A 19976-nucleotide genomic window follows, 5' to 3' on the forward strand; every position below is an offset into this window, starting at 1 on the left:
GTAATTGACTGACAGAACTAGGCGACAAGGTTTCATGTTTTTGATCAAAAACAAACAACAAAGAACGATAACTTAATACTATAGTTCATAAAGACTTGTGCAATAAATTCAGTTCTACTTTTTACTTCCCTCCACCCCCCCCCAAGAGTTTCTTCATACTTCACAAAAATCTTGAAGAATTATTAACTCAAAGCCATGTCACAGGCCTTCAGAATTCACTTCAATTTCTCCTCATTTTCCCAGCCTGACACTTAGACTTCCAGAACTTGCTCGCATCTCTCTCTCTCTCTCTCTCTCTCTCTCAGGTTCCCACTGTCCATCTCTTCCGTTAGAGAGTTCTCTCTCTCTCTCCCCACCCCACCCCTCTCTCTCTGCGAGATTTCCACTCTCCATCTCTTCCATTAGTTTTACCAGGCAGATCTGACAGTTTTAATTCCTCTTGAGTTTGTACTTCTCATTCCAAGCATGGGCTCCCACTCTCAATTTCTGCTTAGTGACTCCAAATCAGGAGCATCCCTGATTCCAAATGGTCTCTATGCTCCTTGTTCTGGCTGCCAGCAGATATGTAACGGTCTTCTGACAGCCTTCCAAGCTGACCCTGCTAGCAACTTTTGCTCTCTCCAAGTGAGCTGCAAACTACACTAGACCAAAACTACAATTGCCTTCTTTAATTAAAACCCAGATAAATTAAACAGAAGAACCTCCTAAGACCTCCTAAAAACCTTTAACTTCTTTTCATTTTGGAACTACATACACAATTTAACTTTTTATTGAAGTAAGTGGTGACCTTCTGGCTCCAACAGAAATCTCATCCATTGTTGAAGTTTTACACTTCTAACTCTGAACTCGCATGATAAATAAGGGTTGGCTTTTACCTGTAATTAATGCAAGCTTGTTTGATTTACATTTACTTCATGGTTGTTTCCTAGGTTCTTAATCAGGTTTTCCATTTATCTTACATTTAACACAATCTCCAACCTAAAAGTTGTATTCCTTCAAAATAGGTTGTCTATAAAATATTAATATGAACCATGAATTAGATGATTATGACAACTTGATGGGCTGAACATTGACATAGCTTTCACTTGGAGGGGGGAGAATCCAATGGTCGTGGTTCATGTAGTTACCAATGACATAGGTAGAACTAGGGAAGAGGTTCTGCTGAAGGAGTATAAACAGCTAGGGACTAAATTAAAAAGCAGAACCTCCAAGGTAATAATCTCTGGATTATTACTGAGTCACGAGCAAATTGGCGTGGGGTAAATAAGATTAGAGAGATGAATGCATGGCTGAAAGATTTGAGTGGGTGAAATGGGTTTTGATTCATGAGGCACTGGCACCAGTACTGGGGAATGCAGGAGCTGTGCCGTTGGGATGATCTTCACCTGAACTGTGCTGAGATGAGTGTTCTGGTGAGTCATATAACTAGGGCAGTAGAGAGGGCTTTAAACTAAATCGTGGGGACAAGGGATCAAGTTTGGGAAGATGTGATAAATTAAATAGAGAAGACAAGGCAAGAGCAAGATAGGAATAAGAGAACTGATGATCAGAGTGCACCAGCAGATAAGGCTAGAGGTTGCAAAAATAGCAAAAAGACAGAACTAAAGGCTCTATATCTGAATGTACGTAGCATTAAAAACAAAACAGATGAATTGGCAGCACAAATAGAAATAAATATGTATGATCTGATAGCCATTACTGAAACATGTCTACAGGGTGACCAAGACTGAGACCTGAACACTCAAGGGTTTATGACGTTTAGGAAAGACAGGAAGCTAGGAAAAGATGGAGGAGTAGCTCTTTTAATTAAGGATGACATTGGTGCAATAAAGAGAGATGACCTTAGTTCTGGAGAACAAGATTTAGAATCAGTTTGGGTAGAGATGAGAAATAGTAAAGTTAAGAAATCACTTGTGGGAGTGGTTTATAGGCCCCCTAACACTAACCACACTGTAGGAAGGGGTTTACAGGAAGAAACAATGGGGTTTGTGAGAAAGGTATGGTGATAATCATGGGTGATTTTAATCTACATATAGATTAGATAAATCGGATTGGCAAAGGAAGCCAGGATGATGAGTTCATAGTGTTTTCAGGACAGTTTCCTAGAGCAGCACATTTTAGCACCAACCAGAGAGCCGGCTATACTAGATCTGGTAACGTGCAATGAGACAAGATTAATTAATGACCTCATAGTGAAGGCACCTCTAGGTAGCAGTGATCATAACATGATGGGATTCACATTCAATTTGAGGGAGAGAGTGAATCTAAGACTAGTTTTTTAAACTTAAATAAGTTATGAGGGCATGAAGACAGAGCTAATCAGAGTGAACTGGGAAATTAGGTTCAGGGATAGGTCAGTAGAGCTAGAGTGGCAGACACTTAGGGAGATATATCGGAATACTCAGAAAAGATGCATTCCAGTGAGAAAGAGAGCTTCTAAGGGAAGGTCACACCATCCTTGACTATCTAAAGAAGTTAAAGATAGTGTCAAATTGAAGGAAAAAACATATAACTCTGCAAAGATGAGTGGCAGATCAGAAGATTGAACAGGATTTAAAGAACAGCTAAGAATGACTAAAAAATTAATAAGGAGGGAGAAATTAAGGGAATGAGAGAAAGCTAATTAAAATATGAGAACAGATAGTAAGAGTTCCTGCAGTTATTTAAAATGGAAAAGAGTGTTAGTAAAGTGAGAGTTGGTCCTCTAGAGAATGAGAATGGGGAATTAATAATGGAAAATAAGGCATCATAGAAATGTGGAAAGTTTATGGGGCAGAAAGAGACCATTTGGCCCTTTGTGTCTGTGCTGGACATGAAATAAGCCACCCAGCCTAATCCCACTTTCCAGCCTTTGGTCCATAGCTCTGCAGGTTACGGCACTTCAGGTGCACATCCAGACACTCATTAAATGAGTTGAGAATTGGGAAAATGGCAGATTAATTGAACAGGTATTTTGTGTCTGTCTTCACTCTAGATGATACAAATAACATCCCAGACATTTACTTAAAATATATCCCCTTACTTAAAATTGATAAGGTACCAGGACCAGATGAGGTGCATGCAATGGTACTGAGGGAAGTGAGAGTGGAAACTGCAGAGGCACTAGTGATAATCTTCCAGTCTTCCTGAGACACAGGGGTGGTGCTGGAGGACTGGAGAATTGCGAATGTTACACCCTTGTTTAAAAAGGGGTGCAAGGATAAAGCCGGCAACTACAGACCAGTCAGTTTGACTTCAGCGGTAGGGAAACTTCTGGAAACTATAGCACAGGATAAGATCAATAATCACTTAGTCAAGTGCAGGATAATTAAGGAAAGCCAGCATGGATTCATCAAGGGAAAATCATGTTTACTTAACTTGCTGGAGTGTTTTGAGGAGGTAACAGAGAAGGTTGATAAAGGAAACACTGTTGATGTGGTGTATATGGATTTTCAAAAGGCATTTGATACGTTGCCACACAACAGACTCATGAGCAAACTTCTAGCTCATGGAATAAAAGGGAAAGTAGGCACTTAGATAAGATGTTGGCTGGGTGACAGGAAACAGAGAGTAGTGATAAATGGTTGTTTTTCAGATTGGAGGAAGGTTTGTAGTGGAGTTCCCCAGGGGTCAGTGTTGGGGCCCTTGCTCTTCCTGATATATATCAATCACCTAGACTGTGTGTGCAGGACATGATTTCAAAATTTGCAGATGATATGAAGATTGGAAATGTTGTCAACTGTGATAAGGATAGTCTTGTACTTCAAAAGGACATAGACATGTTGGATTGGGCAGACAAGTGGCAGATGAAGTTCAATGCAGAGAAGCGTGAGGTGATTTGTTTTGGCAGAAAAGATACGGAGAGACAGTATAAAATAAAGGGGAAGCCTCTAAAGGAGGTGCAGGAACAGAGGGCACGTTGAGAGAGCAGTTAATAAAGCATATAGTATCTTAGACTTAGGATTTATTATTATGGGCATAGAGTACAAGAGTAAGGAGGTCATGTTGAACTTGTATAAGACACTAGTTAGGCCTCATCTGGAGTACTGCATCCAGTTCTGGGTGCCATACTTGAGAAATGATGTGAAAGCATTGGAGAGAGTACAGAGGAGTTTCACAAGAATGATACTGGGATGAAGAACTGTAGCAATGAGGATAGATTGGAGAGGTTGGGACTGTTTTCTTTGGAGAAAAGAAGGCTGAGAGGAGACTTGATAGAGGTATTCAAGATCCTGAGTGGTATGGACAGGGTAAATAGTGAGAAACTGTTCCCACTCAAGAAAGCATCAAGGACTAGAGGGCACAGATTCAAAATAATTGGCAAAAGGAGTAAATGTGATGTGAGGGTGGTTGGAGTCTGGAACAAACTTCCTGAAAGGGTGGTGGAGACAGGGTTCCATCATGGGTATTCAAAAGGGAATTGGATTGCTGGCTGAAAAGAGAGAATGTGCAAGGTTACGGGGTAAGGCAATGGAGTGGGACTAGGTGCAATGCTCTTTCGGAGAGCCACTGCAGACTTGATGGGCCAAATAGCCTCTTTCTGCACCGTAAAGATTCTGTGATACTGTGGATTGTGGATCAGGAGGTTAAAGGGAGGGAGGAACTTAAAACAATTACAATCACAACAGAAAGGGCACAGAGAAAATTATTACAACTGACAGTTGACAAGTCTTGATGGACTTCATCCTAGGGTCTTAGCTGCTGAGATGGTCGATGCAATGGTTTTAATTTTCCAAAATTCCCTAGCCTTTGGAAAGGTCTCCTTCTCTATTCAAGAAAGGAAGGAGAGAGAAAGTAGGAAACTACAGGCCAGTTAATTTAACATCCATAGCTGGAGAAAAATTGCTGGAATCTATTATTAAAAAGGTTATAGCGAGGCACTTAGAAAATCTCAAAGCAATCAAGTAGAGTCAACATGGCTTTGTAAAAGGGAAATCATGTTTGACTGATTTATTAGATAAAAGGGAACCTGTAGATGTGGTGTACTTAGATTTCCAGAAGGCATTTGACAAGATGTCACATCAAAGGTTATTATATAATCTAAGAGCTTATGGTGTAGGGGTAACATATTAGCATGCATAGATGGTTGGTTAGCTAACGGGAAGCAGAGAGTAGGGATAAATGGGTATTTTTCAGTTGCCAAGTTGTGATGAGTGGAGTGCCACAGGGATCAGTGCTGGGACCTCAAATGTTTACAATTTACATCAATGACTTGGATGAAGGGACCAAATGTGTGGTAGCTAAATTTGCTGATGAGACAAAGATAGGTAGGAAAGTGAGTTGTGAGGAGGACATAAGGAGTCTGCAAAGAGACATTAGTTAAGTAAGTGGGCAGAAATTTGGCAGATGGAGTATAATGTGGGTAAATGTGAACTTGTCCACTTTGGCAGAAAAAATAGAAAAGCAGCAAGTTATTTAAATGGAGGGCGATTTCAGAACTCGGTGGTCCAGAGAGACCCGGGTGTTGTACATGAATCAATAAAAGTTAGTGTGAAGGTACAGCAAGTGACTAGGAAGGTAAATGAAATTTTGTAATTTATTGCAAGAGGTATGCAATATAAAAGTAGGGATGTTTTGTTGCAGTTGTACAGAGCGTTGGTGAGACCACACGTACAGCACTGTGTATAGTTTTGGTCCCCTTATTTAAGAAAATATATAAATTTGTTAGAAACAGTTCAGAGATATACCTGGGAAACCTGGGATTGAGGGGTTATCTTATGAGAAAAGGTTGGACAGGCTGGGCCTGTATCCATTGGAGTTTAGAAGAATGAGCGATGATCTGATTGAAACATATAAGATTCTGAGGGGACTTGACACGGTGGAGGCTGAGAGGATGTTTCCCCCTGTGGGGGAGACTGGAACTAGGGAACACAGTTTAAAAATGAAGTGTCTCCCATTTAAGATGGAAATGAAAAGAATTTTTTTCTCTGATGTTCATGAATCTTTGGAACTCTGACCCAGAGAGCAGTGGAGGCAGAGTCAATGAATATTTATAAGGCAGAGGTAGACAGGTTCTTGACTAACAAGGGAGTCGAAGGTTATCGGGGGTAGATGGGATTGTAGAATTGAGGCTTGAGTCAGATCAGCTGTGATGTTATTAAATAGGGCAGCTTTGAGGGTCCAAATGGCTTACCCCTACCCCTAATTGTAAGTTCATATGTACCCCAAGACCCAGTGTGGTTTCAGAATTGCGAAGATCGACAATTGACCTATCTTCTCAGTCTGGTATAGAAATGCCAGGAACAAAGGAGACCACTCTAAACTGCCCTCAACAATCTCACTAAGACTTCAACCATGTGAGCAGAGGTGGTCTATTTAAGCTGCTGGAGAAAACTGGCTGCTCACCAAAGCTGCTCAGTGTGATCTCCTCTTTCCAAGACAACATGCTGGGTAAGGTCAGCTATGACAGGGCAACATCGGAACCCTCGGAGATCCACAATGGGGTCAAACAAGGTTGTGTTCCGGCACCGACACTCTTTGGCCTATTCTTCTCTTTAATGCTGTCATATTCCTTCAGGTCACCTACAGAGGGAGTCTACTTACATACCAGAACTGACTGAAAGCTGTTCAGCCTCACTCACCTGACATTCAAGACAAAGGTGCTCCAAGTCCACATCAGAGAGTTGTTGTACGCTGACAATACCACACGAGCATTCCAAACAAAGACTCTCTCATGCCTGTGAAGAGTTTAGTCTGACCATCAGCATCAGGAAGATAAATGTCACGGCCCAGGATGTTGTCATAGCCCCACCTATCAGCATTGACAATGTGAAGCTGGTGATTGTTGATAGTTTCACATATCGAGGCTCCACAATCGCCAGCAATCTGTCACTTGATGCTAAATCAACACACACATCGCAAATGCTGCAGCTGTTGTGTCCAAGCTGAGTAAGAGAGTTTGGAACAACAGCAACCTGACCGAGAAACCAAACTGCGAGTCTACCGAGTCTGTGTCCTCAGCCCACTCCTCTACCATGGTGAGACCTGGACAACATATACTAGGCAAGAGAAAAGGCTGAACAGTTTCCACCCTCGCTGTCTCAGACTTATCATCGGCATCTCTTGGTAGGACAAAGGTCACCAACTCAGAGGTCCTGGAGTCTGCTAATTCCATCAGCATACACTTATTGCTAAGATAATGATGTCTGCGCTGATTCGGCCATGTTTATCAGATGGATGTCGCATGTAGATCCAAAAAGCTTCTGTACAGTGATTTGGTCACTGGGTCACAACCTCCTGGGTGTTCATACCTCTGCTACAAGAACATCTGGAAGCAAGATATGAAGATGGTGGACATTGAGACTGACAACGGGGACACAGTTGCTGACGGCCGTGACCTCTGGAAGCTGACTGTTTAGAAGGGCGTTAGAAGGCGAGAGCAGAAACAAAAAGCTCAACTGGCCAAGAAGAGGGCCCAGAGAAAACCGAGGCCAGTGAATCATGGAGCTTCTCAGACCAATGCCTTCCTCTGCAGCAAATCCGGCAGAGACTGCCATCCCAGAGTGGGGCTCCTGAACCACACCAGGTGATGCTGAACACAGAGCTGACCACCAAGGCATAAACCATCCTCTTATGAGGTGGAAAGCCTACATACAGTAGATAAAAGCAAAATACTGTGGATGCTGGAAATCAGAAACAAAAACAGAAAATGCTCGATAAATTCAGCAGGTCTGACAGCATCTGTGGAGAGAAAAGCAGAGTTAATGTTTTGAGTCTTGGTGAGTTCCTGCAGTGCATCTTGTAGATGGTACACACTGCTGCTACTGTGTGTCAGTGGTGGAGGGAATGAATATTTGTGGATTGGGTGACAATTAATTGAGCTGCTTTGTCCTGGATAGTGTCAAGCTTCTTCAGTGTTGTTGGGGCTGCACTCATCCAGGCAAGTAGGGAATATTCCATCACACTCCTGACTTGTGCCTTGTAGATGGTGGACAGGTTTTGGGGAGTCACGGGGTGAGTTACTCCCCTGACTCGCCACTGGATTCCTAGCCTCTGACCTCTTATAGGCACAATATTTATATGGCTAGTCCAGTTCAGTTTCTGGTCAATGGTAATCCCCAGGATATTGATAGTGGGGGATTCAGTGATGGTAATGCCATTGAATGTCAGGGGGCGATGGTTAGATTCTGTCTTGTTGGAGATGGTCATTGCACTTGTGTGGCACGGGTGTTACTTGCCACTTGTCAGCCCAAGCCTGGATATTGTCCAGGTCTTGCTGCATTTGGACATGGACTGCTTCACTATCTGAGGAGTTGTGAATGGTGCTGAGAATTGTGCAATCATCAGTGAACATCCCCACTTCTGACCTTATGATGGATGGAAGGTCATTGATGAAGCAGCTGAAGATGGCTGGGCTGAGGACACTACCCTGAGGAACTGCTGCAGTGATGTCCTGGAGCTGAGATGAATGACCTCCAACAACCACAACCATCTTCCTTTGTGCTAGGTATGACTCCAACCAGCAGAGTGTTCCCCCACCTCAATTCCCATTGACTCCAGTTTTGCTAGGGCTCCTTGATGTGACACTCAGTCAAATGTGGCCTTGATCTCAAGGGCAGTCACTCTCACCTCACCTCTGGAGTTCAGCTCTTTTGTCCATATTTGAACCAAGGCTGTAATGAGGTCAGGAGCTGAGTGGCCCTGGCGGAACCCAAACCAGGCGTCAGTGCGCAGGTTATTGCTAAGCTGGTGCCACTTGATAGCACTGTTGATGACCCCTTCCATTACTTCACTGATGATGGAGAGTAGACTGATGGTGCACTAACTGGCTAGGTTGCATTTGTTCTGCTTCTTGTGTACAGGACATATGTGGGTAACCTTCCACATAGTCGGGTAGATGCCAGTTTTGTAGCTGTACTGGAACAGCTTGGCTAGGGGCTCATTAAGTTCTGGAGCACAAGTCTTCAGCACTGTTGCTGGAATGTTGTCAGGGCCCATAGCCTTTACAATGTCCAGTGCCTTCAGCCATTTCTTGATATCATGTGAAGTGAATGGAATTGGCTGAAGACTGGCATCTGTGATGCTTGGACCTCTGGAGGAGGCCGAGAAGGATCATCCACTCGGCACTTCTGGCTTATACTTTGTATTGATGTGCTGGGCTCCCCTATCATTGAGGATGGGGATATTTGTGGAGCCTCCTCCTCCAGTGAGTTGTTTAATTGTCCACCAACATTCATGACTGGATGTGGCAGGACTGCAGAGCTTAGATCTGGGATCGCTTAGCTTTGTCTATCACTTGCTGCTTATGCTGTTTGGCACGGAAGTCGTCCTGTTTTATAACTTCAGGTTGACACCATGGGTGGGATTTTCCGGCACTGCCCCCTCCCAGGATCGTACGATCCCGCTGAAAGTCAGTGGACCTTTGGCTGAGCCGCTGAATATCCCACAGCGGGTCAGGCCCACCACAGGGCCGGAAAATCCCACCCCTCATTTTGAGGTATGCCTGGTGCTGCTCCTGGCATGTCCTCCTGCACTCTTCATTGAACCAGGTTTGGTCCCCTGTCTTGATGGTAATGGTAGAGTGGGGGATATGTTGGGCCATGAGGTTACAGATTGTGTTCAAGTACAATTCTGCTGCTGCTGATGGCCCACAGCGCCTCATGGACATCCAGTCTTGAGTTGCTAGATCTGTTTACAATCTATCCCATCTAGCACGGTGGTAGTGCCACACAACGTGATGGAGGGTATCCTCAGTGTGAAGGTGGGACTTCATCTGCACAAGGACAGTGCGGAGGTCACTCCTACCGATACTGTCATGGACAGATACATCTGCGGCAGGCAGTTTGGTGAGGATGAGGTTAAGTATGTTTTTCCTTTTGTTGATTCCCTCACCACCTGCCGCAGACCCAGTCTAGCAGCTTTATCCTTCAGGACTTGGCCAGCTCGGTCTGTGGTGGTGCTGCCCAGTCACTCTTGGTGATGGACATTGAAGCCCCCCACCCAGAGAACGTTCTGTGGGGATTATTACAGGTTGAGGATATTACAGTTTGGGGGTATCACAGATTGGGCGCATTACACTTGAGGGTATTACAGTTTGGGGGTGTTCCAGGTTATTGCTCTTTAAGCACAAACAAAGCCTATTTGAGGTTATGGGAGAATATGCAGGAAAAAAGTTGTAATATTTTCATCTGTTTCTTTTTGGGCTGGGTCTGAGTTTTCTTTCTCTTTCCTTTCAGGAGCGCTGTGTCTCCAGCCGTGTCAAAGCCCAGTCTCCTGTCGGTTTGGAAATGGAGGTGGTGCTCACGGGCGTGTCAAAGGAGGAACTGATTCAGAGTATGGACCGTGTGGACAGAGAGATTACCATGGTCGAACAGCAGATTATCAAACTGAAGAAGAAGCAGGTAACATGTGGTACAATAATGAGTAAGGAGTCATGGGGTCGTTTTATTGAGGCACGGGCTTGTGCAGACATGGTTCAGAGTGCAGATCTGGCCATTGATACGTGTAGGATTGAAATCCTTCCACCATTGTCTAAATATAGTTATTACAAAATACTAAATCTCCGGTACAGTTTATTTTAGATAGAGTGATAAGCATTATTACTGATTCTGAACATTTAGGCCGTTATTTTCCTGCGTTAACAGGGGTGGTGGAGTTTATAAAATTGTTGGGAATGTGATGTAAGCAATCAGTTACTGTAAACTGGAACTGCTTTAGAACATAAGAGCATAAGAAATATGAGCAGGAGGTGACCATTCAGCCCATCAAGTCTGCTCCACCATTCAATATAATCATGGCTGACCTTATACCTTAACTCTGCTTTCCCTCCTGCTCCTATATGCCTTAATTCCCTGAGAAACCAAAAATCTGTCTATCCCAGCCTTAAATATATTCAACAATAGCACATTAACAACTCTCTTGGGTAGAGAAGTCCAAAGATTCACAACCACCTGAGCGAATAAACTTCTCCTCACTTCAGCCTTAAATGGTCATCCCCTTATCCTTAGACTGTCGCCTTATGTTTTAGATTCCCCGATCAGCAGAAACAATCTGTGTCTACCCTATCAAACCCCTTCAGAATCTTGGATGTTTCAATGAGACCACCTCTCATTTTTCTAAACTCCAGAGAATATCGAGCCAATTTACTCAGCCTCTCATCATAGGACAACCTTCTCACCCCAGGAACCAATGTCTAGTGAACTTTTGCTGTACTTCCTCCAGTGCAAGTTGTAGAACAATGTCACTTGTTTCATGGCTGTGGTGTGTATCACATCTTGTGTGTCTCTCACAGGGTGACAGAGAAAAGATTTGCAGGAGGATGGGGAAAAGGCAGCAAGTGGCAGCAGCTGAGTTGTTCTTGCTGAGAGGCAGCATGAATAGGGCAGGCCCAATGGCCTCTTTCCATACTGCAGCCATTATATGATTCTTTTATATTAGAATGCATGCTAGAAATATGTAAAATTCTTCATTGCAGCTGCATATATCTCTCAGAGATATTTAATAACCTATTTAGTAAACAGTTTTGTTGAAGTCACTGTAATTTGCAGATTTTTTAATTTGTCAAATTACTCATTTACTGAGGAATTGCTGTAGAAATTTGGGAATCAAATTCTGGCTGATAGTAAAAGTGTTGAAGTAAAAATCAGAATCCCCTAATCCTGAAACCAAAATCCTATCTTGTATTCATACTGACTTTTCTTCGTAAAAATATTAACAGGGATTTCGCTCTGTGGTTTTCAGTAAACTGAAATAAGATACAAACCATTTTAACCAAGGGTGTTACTGGAAAATTAATGGTTCTTTAAGGTACAGGCCTGAAACCATGTTGCTTGCTCCTTCTGAAGGACTATATTACAGTGGAACCATGGCCTGTCCTCACCTAGGCCAGAAACCCCACCCCAAATCTGAGGGACTGAGCCATCTACAAAGGCAGGATACAGCAGCCATCGCTCACTTTCAACCAGCTTGATCTGACCCAACCCACTCATTTCAGTGTGCATTACTCAAGCTGGCTCTGAGCAGAACTGGACCCAGTGCTCAAGGTGGGTTCCAGTGGACTACTGTAGAGCATTGAGTCTATCCTACTCTTTGAGCTCTCTGTATTTCCAGGTTCTGTTGTCTGCTATGAATTTGGGTGAATATGTTGAATGCCGGTTTGCTGAGGCTCTGCTTTCTCTTACTGTGTCACTAGTGGTTATATAAACCCCATTTGTCATGTTAGTATTTTGTAATAACTGCCCTTGCACAGTGCCTGTCTACATCCATATTCTGTTCAGCTCAGGCTGTCTCATCCCATTCCACTGCCTCGCCCCTTCTCAGTTTGAAATTGGCAGGTATGATGTGGTGGGCATCACGGAGACATGGCTGCAAGGGAATCAGGACTGGGAGCTAAATATCCAAGGATATACATCCTATCAAAAAGATAGGCAGGTTGGCAGAGGGGGTGGGGTTGCTTTGTTAGTAAGAAATGAAATTAAATCGATAGCAAGAAATGATGTAAGGTTAGATGATGTAGAATCTGTGTGGGTAGAGTTGAGGAACCGCAAAGGTAAAAAAAAAAACCATAATGGGAGTTATGTACTGGCCTCCGAACAGTATTCAGGATGTGGGCCACAAGATACACCAGGAGATAGAAAAGAAGTGTAAGAAAGGCAAGGTTACAGTGATCATGGGGGATTTCAATATGCAGGTAGACTGGGAAAATCAGGTTGGTAGTGGATCCCAAGAAAAGGAATTTGTGCAATGTCAACGAGATGGCTTTTTGGAGCAGCTTGTGGTGGAGCCCACTAGGGAACAGGCAATTCTAGATTTAGTGACGTGTAATGAGGCAGATTTGATAAGGGAGCTGAAGGTGAAGGAATCCTTAGGAGGAAGTGACCATAATATGATAGAATTGACCCTGCAATTTGAGAGGAAAAGCTGGAATCAGATGTAACGGTATTACAGTTGAATAAAGGCAACTACAGAGGCATGAGGGAGGAGCTGGCCAGAATTGACTGGGAGATGAGCCTAGCAGGACAGACAGTGGAACAGCAATGGCAGGAGCTTCTGGGAGTAATTTGGGAGACACAGCAAAAATTCATCCCTAGGAAGAAGCATACTAAAGGGAGGACGAGGCAACCATGGCTGACAAGGGAAGTCAGGGACAGCATAAAAGCTAAAGAGAAAGCATACAATGCGGCAAAGAGCAGTGGGAAACCAGGGGATTGGGAAGCCTACAAAGACCAACAGAGGACAACTAAAAAAGAAATAAGGAGGGAGAAGATTAAATATGAGGGTAAACTAGCCAGTAATATAAAAGAAGATTGCAAGAGTTTTTTTTAGATATATAAAGGGTAAGAGAGAGGAAAAAGTGGACTTTGGGCCGCTGGAAAATGACGCTGGAGAAGTAGTAGTGGGGAACAAAGAAATGGCGGAGGAACTGAATAGGTACTTTGCGTCAGTCTTCATGGTGGAAGACACAAGTAACATCCCCAAAGTTCAAGAGAGTCGGGGGGGTAGAAGTGAGTATGGTGGCCATTACCAAGGAGAAGGTGCTAGGAAAACTGAAAGGTCTGAAGGTGGATAAATCACCTGGACCAGATGGATTACACCCCAGATTTCTAAAGGAGATAGCTGAAGAGATAGTGGAGGCGTTAGTGGTGATCTTTCAGGAATCACTGGAGTCAGGGAGGATCCCAGAGGACTGGAAAATCGCTAATGTAACCTCCCTGTTTAAGAAGGGAGTGAGGCAAAAGACAGGAAATTACAGGCCGATTAGCCTGACCTCGGTAAGATTTTAGAGTCCATTATTAAGGATGAGATTTCAGAATACTTGGAAGTACATGATAAAATTGGGCAAAGTCAGCATGGTTTCATCAAGGGCAGGTCATGCCTGACAAATCTGTTAGAATTCTTTGAGGAGGTAACGAGTAGGTTAGACAAAAGAGAGCCAATGAATGTTATCTACTTGGACTTCCAGAAGGCCTTTGACAAGGTGCCGCACAGGAGGCTGCTCAGTAAGATAAGAGCCCATGATGTTAGAGGCAAGGTACTAGCATGGATAGAAGATTGGCTGTCTGGCAGGGGGCAGAGAGTGGGGATAAGGGGGTCCTTCACAGGATGGCGGCCGGTGACTTGTGGAGTTCTGCAGGGGTCAGTGTTGGGACCACAACTTTTCACTTTATACATTAATGATCTAGATGAAGGAACTGAGGGCATCCTGGCTAAGTTTGCAGATGATACAAAGATAGGTGGAGGGACAGGTAGTATTGAGGAGGCGGGGAGGCTGCAGAAGGATTTAGACAGGTTAGAAGAATGGGCAAAGAAGTGGCAGATGGAATACAACGTGGGGAAGTTTGAGGTCATGCACTTTGGTAGGAAAAATAGAGGTATAGACTATTTTCTAAATGGGGAGAGAATTCAGAAATCTGGAGTGCAAAGGGACTTGGGAGTCCTAGTCCAGGATTCTCTTAAGGTTAACTTGCAGGTTGAGTCGGTAGTTAGGAAGGCAAATGCGATGTTGGCATTTATTTCGAGAGGACTAGAATATAAAAGCAGGGATGTGTTGCTGAGGCTTTATAAGGCTCTAGTCAGACCACATTTACAGTATTGTGAGAATCTTGGGCCCCGTATCTCAGGAAGGATGTGCTGGCCCTGGAGAGGGTCCAGAGGAAGTTCACGAGAATGATCCCAGGAATGAAAGGCTTAACATATGAGGAACGTTTGAGGACTCTGGGTCTATACTTGATGGAGTTTAGAAGGATGAGGGGGGATCTGACTGAAACTTACAGAATATTGAAAGGCCTGGATAGAGTGGATGTGGTGGGGAAGATGTTTCCATTAGTAGGAGAGACTAGGACCAGAGGGCACAGCCTCAGAGTCAAGGGAAGACCTTTTAGAACAGAGGTGAGGAGAAACTTCTTTAGCCAGAGAGTGGTGAATCTATGGAATTCATTGCCACAGAAGGCTGTGGAGGCCAGGTCATTGAGTGTATTTAAGACCGAGATAGATAGGTTCTTGATTGGTAAGGGGATCAAAGGTTACGGGGAGAAGGCGGGAGAATGGGGTTGAGAAACTTATCAACCATGATTGAATGGCGGAGCAGACTTGATGGGCCGAATGGCCTAATTTCTGCTTCTATGTCTTATGGTCTTTATTGCCAACTTTGCCCAGTTTATGAATTTCTGATCCTAGTCATCAGTGTAAGTTAGAAACAGTCATGATCCAGGTAGAGGTTCATGAAGCCACTGCCCATCTGCTGCCCCCTGTGGGTGCTGACTTAAAAATTTCTCCTCAAAATAATAGGGTTCACAGGGCTGAATGTTCATATTCACGGGTTTATTAAGTGTACATCCATAATTATTATTGGTAATGATGAAACAAATCCTTAACAAAAACACTTGCCGCAAAATGTGGCACACTTTAGAACATATTCCAGTTCTCAGCTCAGTCTCTTTGAATGACCAAATCTTCCAATATCAAAGTGTCTGTTCCAATGCTCAATGGTTTTTAATGTTTATAGACTAAATGAAGCATTGCTTCTAATTGGACTGAAATTATAAAACATAAAGTAAACTTGCCTTCTAATTAAATTCCCAACAGACTCACTGAAAGGGCTGAATTTCCCGTGCCCGCTGGTGTTGGTGTGAGCGGACAATATGGCCAAAAATCAGTTTCACGATTTGCGATTGTCCGCTCAGCCCGTCGATGGCAGCTGTGTTTCCCACCGTCACATGTTGGGAACCTCGTTGTAATACATCAGCGTATCATTGTAAGGCCAGCCTGTCAGCCTCACACACCACCGCACCCCACCCCCCCCACCCACCGCCCACATCGGCAGGTAAACGGTGTGATGTGTAGAAGTCGGGACGTACCGCCAGGGCCTTGCTCAGGTCACGGACATCTGAGGAGCACGGGATTCTGGAGCCCGACAGCAACAGGACCCTGGAGAAACGTCCATGACATGTAGGCTGGATTCTCATGGACATGGCTCCACCACGAAGCAGCTCATAGAAGGTGGAAGGTCACCATTGAGGATCTGCTCACAACAGATAATGCTCAAGGGGGTGGAGAGGAACATACAGCTGTGTTTGGGAGAGGACGACGTGTTGAGGTGGGGTGCAATGAAGGTGTTGGGAGGGAGGGACTATGGGTAGGTAGATGTAAAAGGGGTGGAAGGTGTAAAGGAAGGTGTTGGGGGGCGGGGAAGGAGTCCAGAGGGAGGAATGAGTCAGTGGAGGGGGAGGAGGTGGGAGGAGTCTAGGGGGGATGAAGAACTGTGGAGAGGGGAGGGAGTAAGGGTGTCTGAAGGGGGATGGAGTAAGGCTGGAGGAAGGAGTCGGAAAGGAGGGAGGACTAAGAAGGATGTGGGAAGAACTAAAGTGGGGTGAAGTCCGGAGAGGAGGATGTCCAGATGAATGTGCAAGGGAGGGCTCTGATGAGTCCATGACTGCCTCCTGGAGAGTGAGCTGAGGCTGGACGTAGTATGAGGGAATGGTGAGAATGACCGAGGGAGAGTGAGGCGGTAAGGTTCGACGTTAGCAGTAGAAGGGATGGCGAGGGTGGTTGGCGGGGACTCAGAAGCAGACACTGACCCTGGGGGTGGGAAGGAGGTTAGGGAGGTGAATGTGGATGGAGGTGGGATTTTTGGGAAGGAAGGGAACGTGCACATTCACCTGGACATCCCCGAAGAGAAAGGGTTGTGGCTGGTAGGTCACGGAGGGGAGGTGGAAGGTGACGCCAAGGGTTGACAGTGATGGGGAAAGGAAATGAGTGACTGGGGGAGAGGAAAGGACGAGGGAGCGAAAGAAAAACTGTATCACCACCATGCTGGCTAAATCGAAGGTGAAACAATGGTTGTAAAAACAAAAAAACTGCGGATGCTGGAAATCCAAAACAAAAACAGAATTACCTGGAAAAACTCAGCAGGTCTGGCAGCATCGGTGGAGAAGAAAAGAGTTGACGTTTCGAGTCCTCATGACCCTTCGACAGAACTTGAGTTCGAGTCCAAGAAAGAGTTGAACTATAAGCTGGTTTAAGGTGTGTGTGTGGGGGGCGGAGAGATAGAGAGAGAGAGAGAGAGGTGGGGGGCGGTGTGTGGTTGTAGGGACAAACAAGCAGTGATAGAAGCAGATCATCAAAAGATGTCAACGACAATGGTTGTGCTGGGCGAGATCAGATGCTGCGTGGGAGTGTGATCAGTGGGTGGGCGGAGATGCAGGTCAGCTCAGATGGACAACTGAAAGCGAACCCCAGCAGGTGGCATTGAGGTGATTGTGAACAGGGAAGGACCTGCTTGTGTACAGAATATTTGCACAAGGCTTCAAAAGACACACAGACACACACATCAGTCAACGAAGCTGAAAGACACCATTACACATTATTCAGCGAAACTGAAGATATTTCCAGACTGTAATGTGACAAAATGTGTTCACCCATGCAACCTTAGACTTCTAGGTGCTGCCCTGACATCCGCTGCAGGGGTGGAGACAGCCTGTGCAATGGTTGACCCTGTTGCCTCTGATGACTTTGGTGTGCGTCCTCTGGAGAGCTGAGGCCTTGGGGGCCCTGGCTTGCTCTGGCTGTCCTCCTGTGGGCCAGCTGCTCCCTCTGTGGTGACAGAGGACGAGGTTGAGGGAGAGGACAAAGGGGACTCGGAGGGAGAGGACAGCGTCTGAGGTTCGTGAGGGAATGACCCAGGGGTGTCCAGCTGCTGCTGCTCCTGCCTTTGGGTGTTCAAGGCCCCTGGCCTGACTCCTTGAGCGGAAGGAGCACCTGGAGGACTCATCCATGGCTCCACAATGGAGTGCAGGTCTGCACACATCTCTGCGTTCTGCTGTACCAGGGTCTCCATGGCGTCCACCATCCTCCCCATGGAGACCTCCACACGCGCACATGTGGGCACCATTTCATCAGAGAGCAGGCAGATGCACTCCTCCGATTCACGGGTCACTCTGGTAAGGGTTTCCAACAGCTCTATGTGATGTTCCCCCGCCTTCTGCTGACTCTCCACGATGAGATGAAGGCCAAATCCAGGAGCTTATCATCTGACTGGGACCTCACAGAAGCCTCTTCCCCAACAGTCCTCCGAGTACCAGGGAGCTGGGCTGAACTTGCCTCCTCCTGTTGAGGACAGGTGTCCATGCGGTGACCACCAGATTGTGAACCCGAGCCTGCTCTAGATCTAGGTCCCACCGAGGTGTGTGTGTCTGCGCTGGTGGAGGGTGTGGGTAAGCGCTGTGAGGGGTCTTCCAGGCTGCTTATTTCCAGCTCTTCAATGGAGGAGGTGTCCTCTTGGCTGGAAGTGAGGACGTGGCTGGAGCTGAGGGACTGGCTGCCTGAGCGTGTCGGTTGCTTGGTAGACCTCCCTGTGAACCAGAAATAATTAGTGCATGGCAGGAGAGAGGGCACTCAGTTGCATTGAGAGAGGGATGATGTGGTACAGGATCCTCAGGAGGGTGTTCACCGCTGACCTCACCGTCACTGCAGGCAGGGTCCACGTCCCCATCAGTCAGCGCGATGGCTGCTCCTCAAAGTGAGTGAGGGGCCTAGTGTGGGCCACTCCACCCCTGGTCTGGGGCCTCTCCCTGCTGATGTGAGTCAGCTTCTCCTGCATGGAAACAGATGGAGAGAGTGTGAGCAGGACACATGGCACTGTGTGGAAGGTTTGTGTGGTGAGCGGAGCCGTGAACAGGATGAGGAAGTGGGCTCCAGAGGATATGGGCCTGATGGAGATGTGAGGGTGTGTGAGAGAGTTAGTGATGGTGACCCTCGAGGTGTGAGATCCCTGTGGATGTGTGATGGGTTTGAGAGTGTGTGAGTTGAGAGTGATGAGAAGAGTGGGTTAAGCTGGTGGAACAGATGAGACCGTTCATCCTGTAGTGGCACAGGGCGGCTGTCCTCTTTTTCAGGGCATTGGCACTGACCACCACCTCCTAAGACAAATTGATGATGTTGCAGCCCATCCTGTGGCCAGTAGGCATTCGAGGGACGAGTCATTGAGTTGGGGGTGGCAGTCTTTTTGCCTCTTGGGGGCCATCTTGTCCTCCATGCCGCAGTCCTGGGCACTGAAGCGTGTGTGCAGCGCGCTTTAAATGTGGTGCCTGGCATGATGAAGCAGGGAGGTGATGTTGTGGTGGGAGAGTGAGAGCCTGTCTGCCATGGAAACGGTGAGTTTGCTGGGTCTGCATAATTAATGAGGCAAGACTGGGACGAGACAGTCTGAGCTGCTGCCGTTGCAACCAAGAGGTAAAACATCGTTTTACCTGCCTGCTACTGCACTTAGTGTAAATCTTGGATCATTCCACCCAAAGAGTTGCATTTATATAGCACCTTTCAGCGCCTCAGGACATTTAACAGGCAAAGGCTAAAAGTTAACATGTAGAGAAATCACTTTGTGTCATACCAGTGGTCTAATTAACCCCTTTCTCATGGTGATGTTCATCCTGATCTCACATCGAGCCATTTAGAAACATCTCTGGCATCTCCTGCCCCTTTGATTGAACAGCCTCTTTGGTCTTTTTCATTTAACAGCTACAGCTTGAAGCAGAAGCCACAAAGCCAGCAGAAGCTGAGAATCCTGTTTCCCCGCCGCCAACTGAGCAGCGACATCGCAGTGTTGTCCAAATCATTTACGATGAAAACAGGGTAAGAGTTTAATAGCTGCAGGAATGGGGAGCAATGACTCAAGTGGGGAAAAAGACATGAGTTCTCGAAGCTTAGGTTCACTGCCAAGCTCAGACTATGGAACTGTTCCCTGTGGTGGCTGGGTGGAACTTCACTCACCTGGTTCCATTCTATCAATTCAGCTGCAGCCAGAGAATCAGGAAGAAAATGGCTTCTCTTCCTGCTCCAGACAGTTATTCCCCCTGGGATCTATTCATGGCCCCCTCCTATTTCTCACCTATATGCTGCACCTCAGCAACATCCTGAAACATGTGTACTGATGACACCCAGCTCTCCCTCACCACCACTCCACTGTCTGTCATTGCACTGGGTTGGAATCACCTCTCAGGTCTTGTGGTGCAACAAATAGCATCCCTGCCTCTGAGGGAGAATCTCCAGGTTCAATTCCTACC

The 19976-nt window shown here is 45.8% G+C and overlaps 1 protein-coding gene across 11 annotated transcripts in view; it reads left to right on the forward strand.

The window, feature by feature from the left end:
• The window catches only part of ncor2 (nuclear receptor corepressor 2), a 501645-nt gene that overhangs the window by 79127 nt on the left and 402542 nt on the right, over positions 1-19976 (forward strand). For all 11 annotated transcript variants that reach the window (XM_041202112.1, XM_041202119.1, XM_041202114.1 and 8 more), the window contains exons 5-6: positions 10155-10319; positions 19432-19545. In XM_041202112.1, the coding sequence (XP_041058046.1) occupies positions 10155-10319; positions 19432-19545 (279 nt within the window). The remainder of the gene's footprint in view (positions 1-10154; positions 10320-19431; positions 19546-19976) is intronic.

Source organism: Carcharodon carcharias, chromosome 13 (assembly GCF_017639515.1).
Source record: "Carcharodon carcharias isolate sCarCar2 chromosome 13, sCarCar2.pri, whole genome shotgun sequence".
Classification (NCBI taxonomy): domain Eukaryota; kingdom Metazoa; phylum Chordata; class Chondrichthyes; order Lamniformes; family Lamnidae; genus Carcharodon; species Carcharodon carcharias.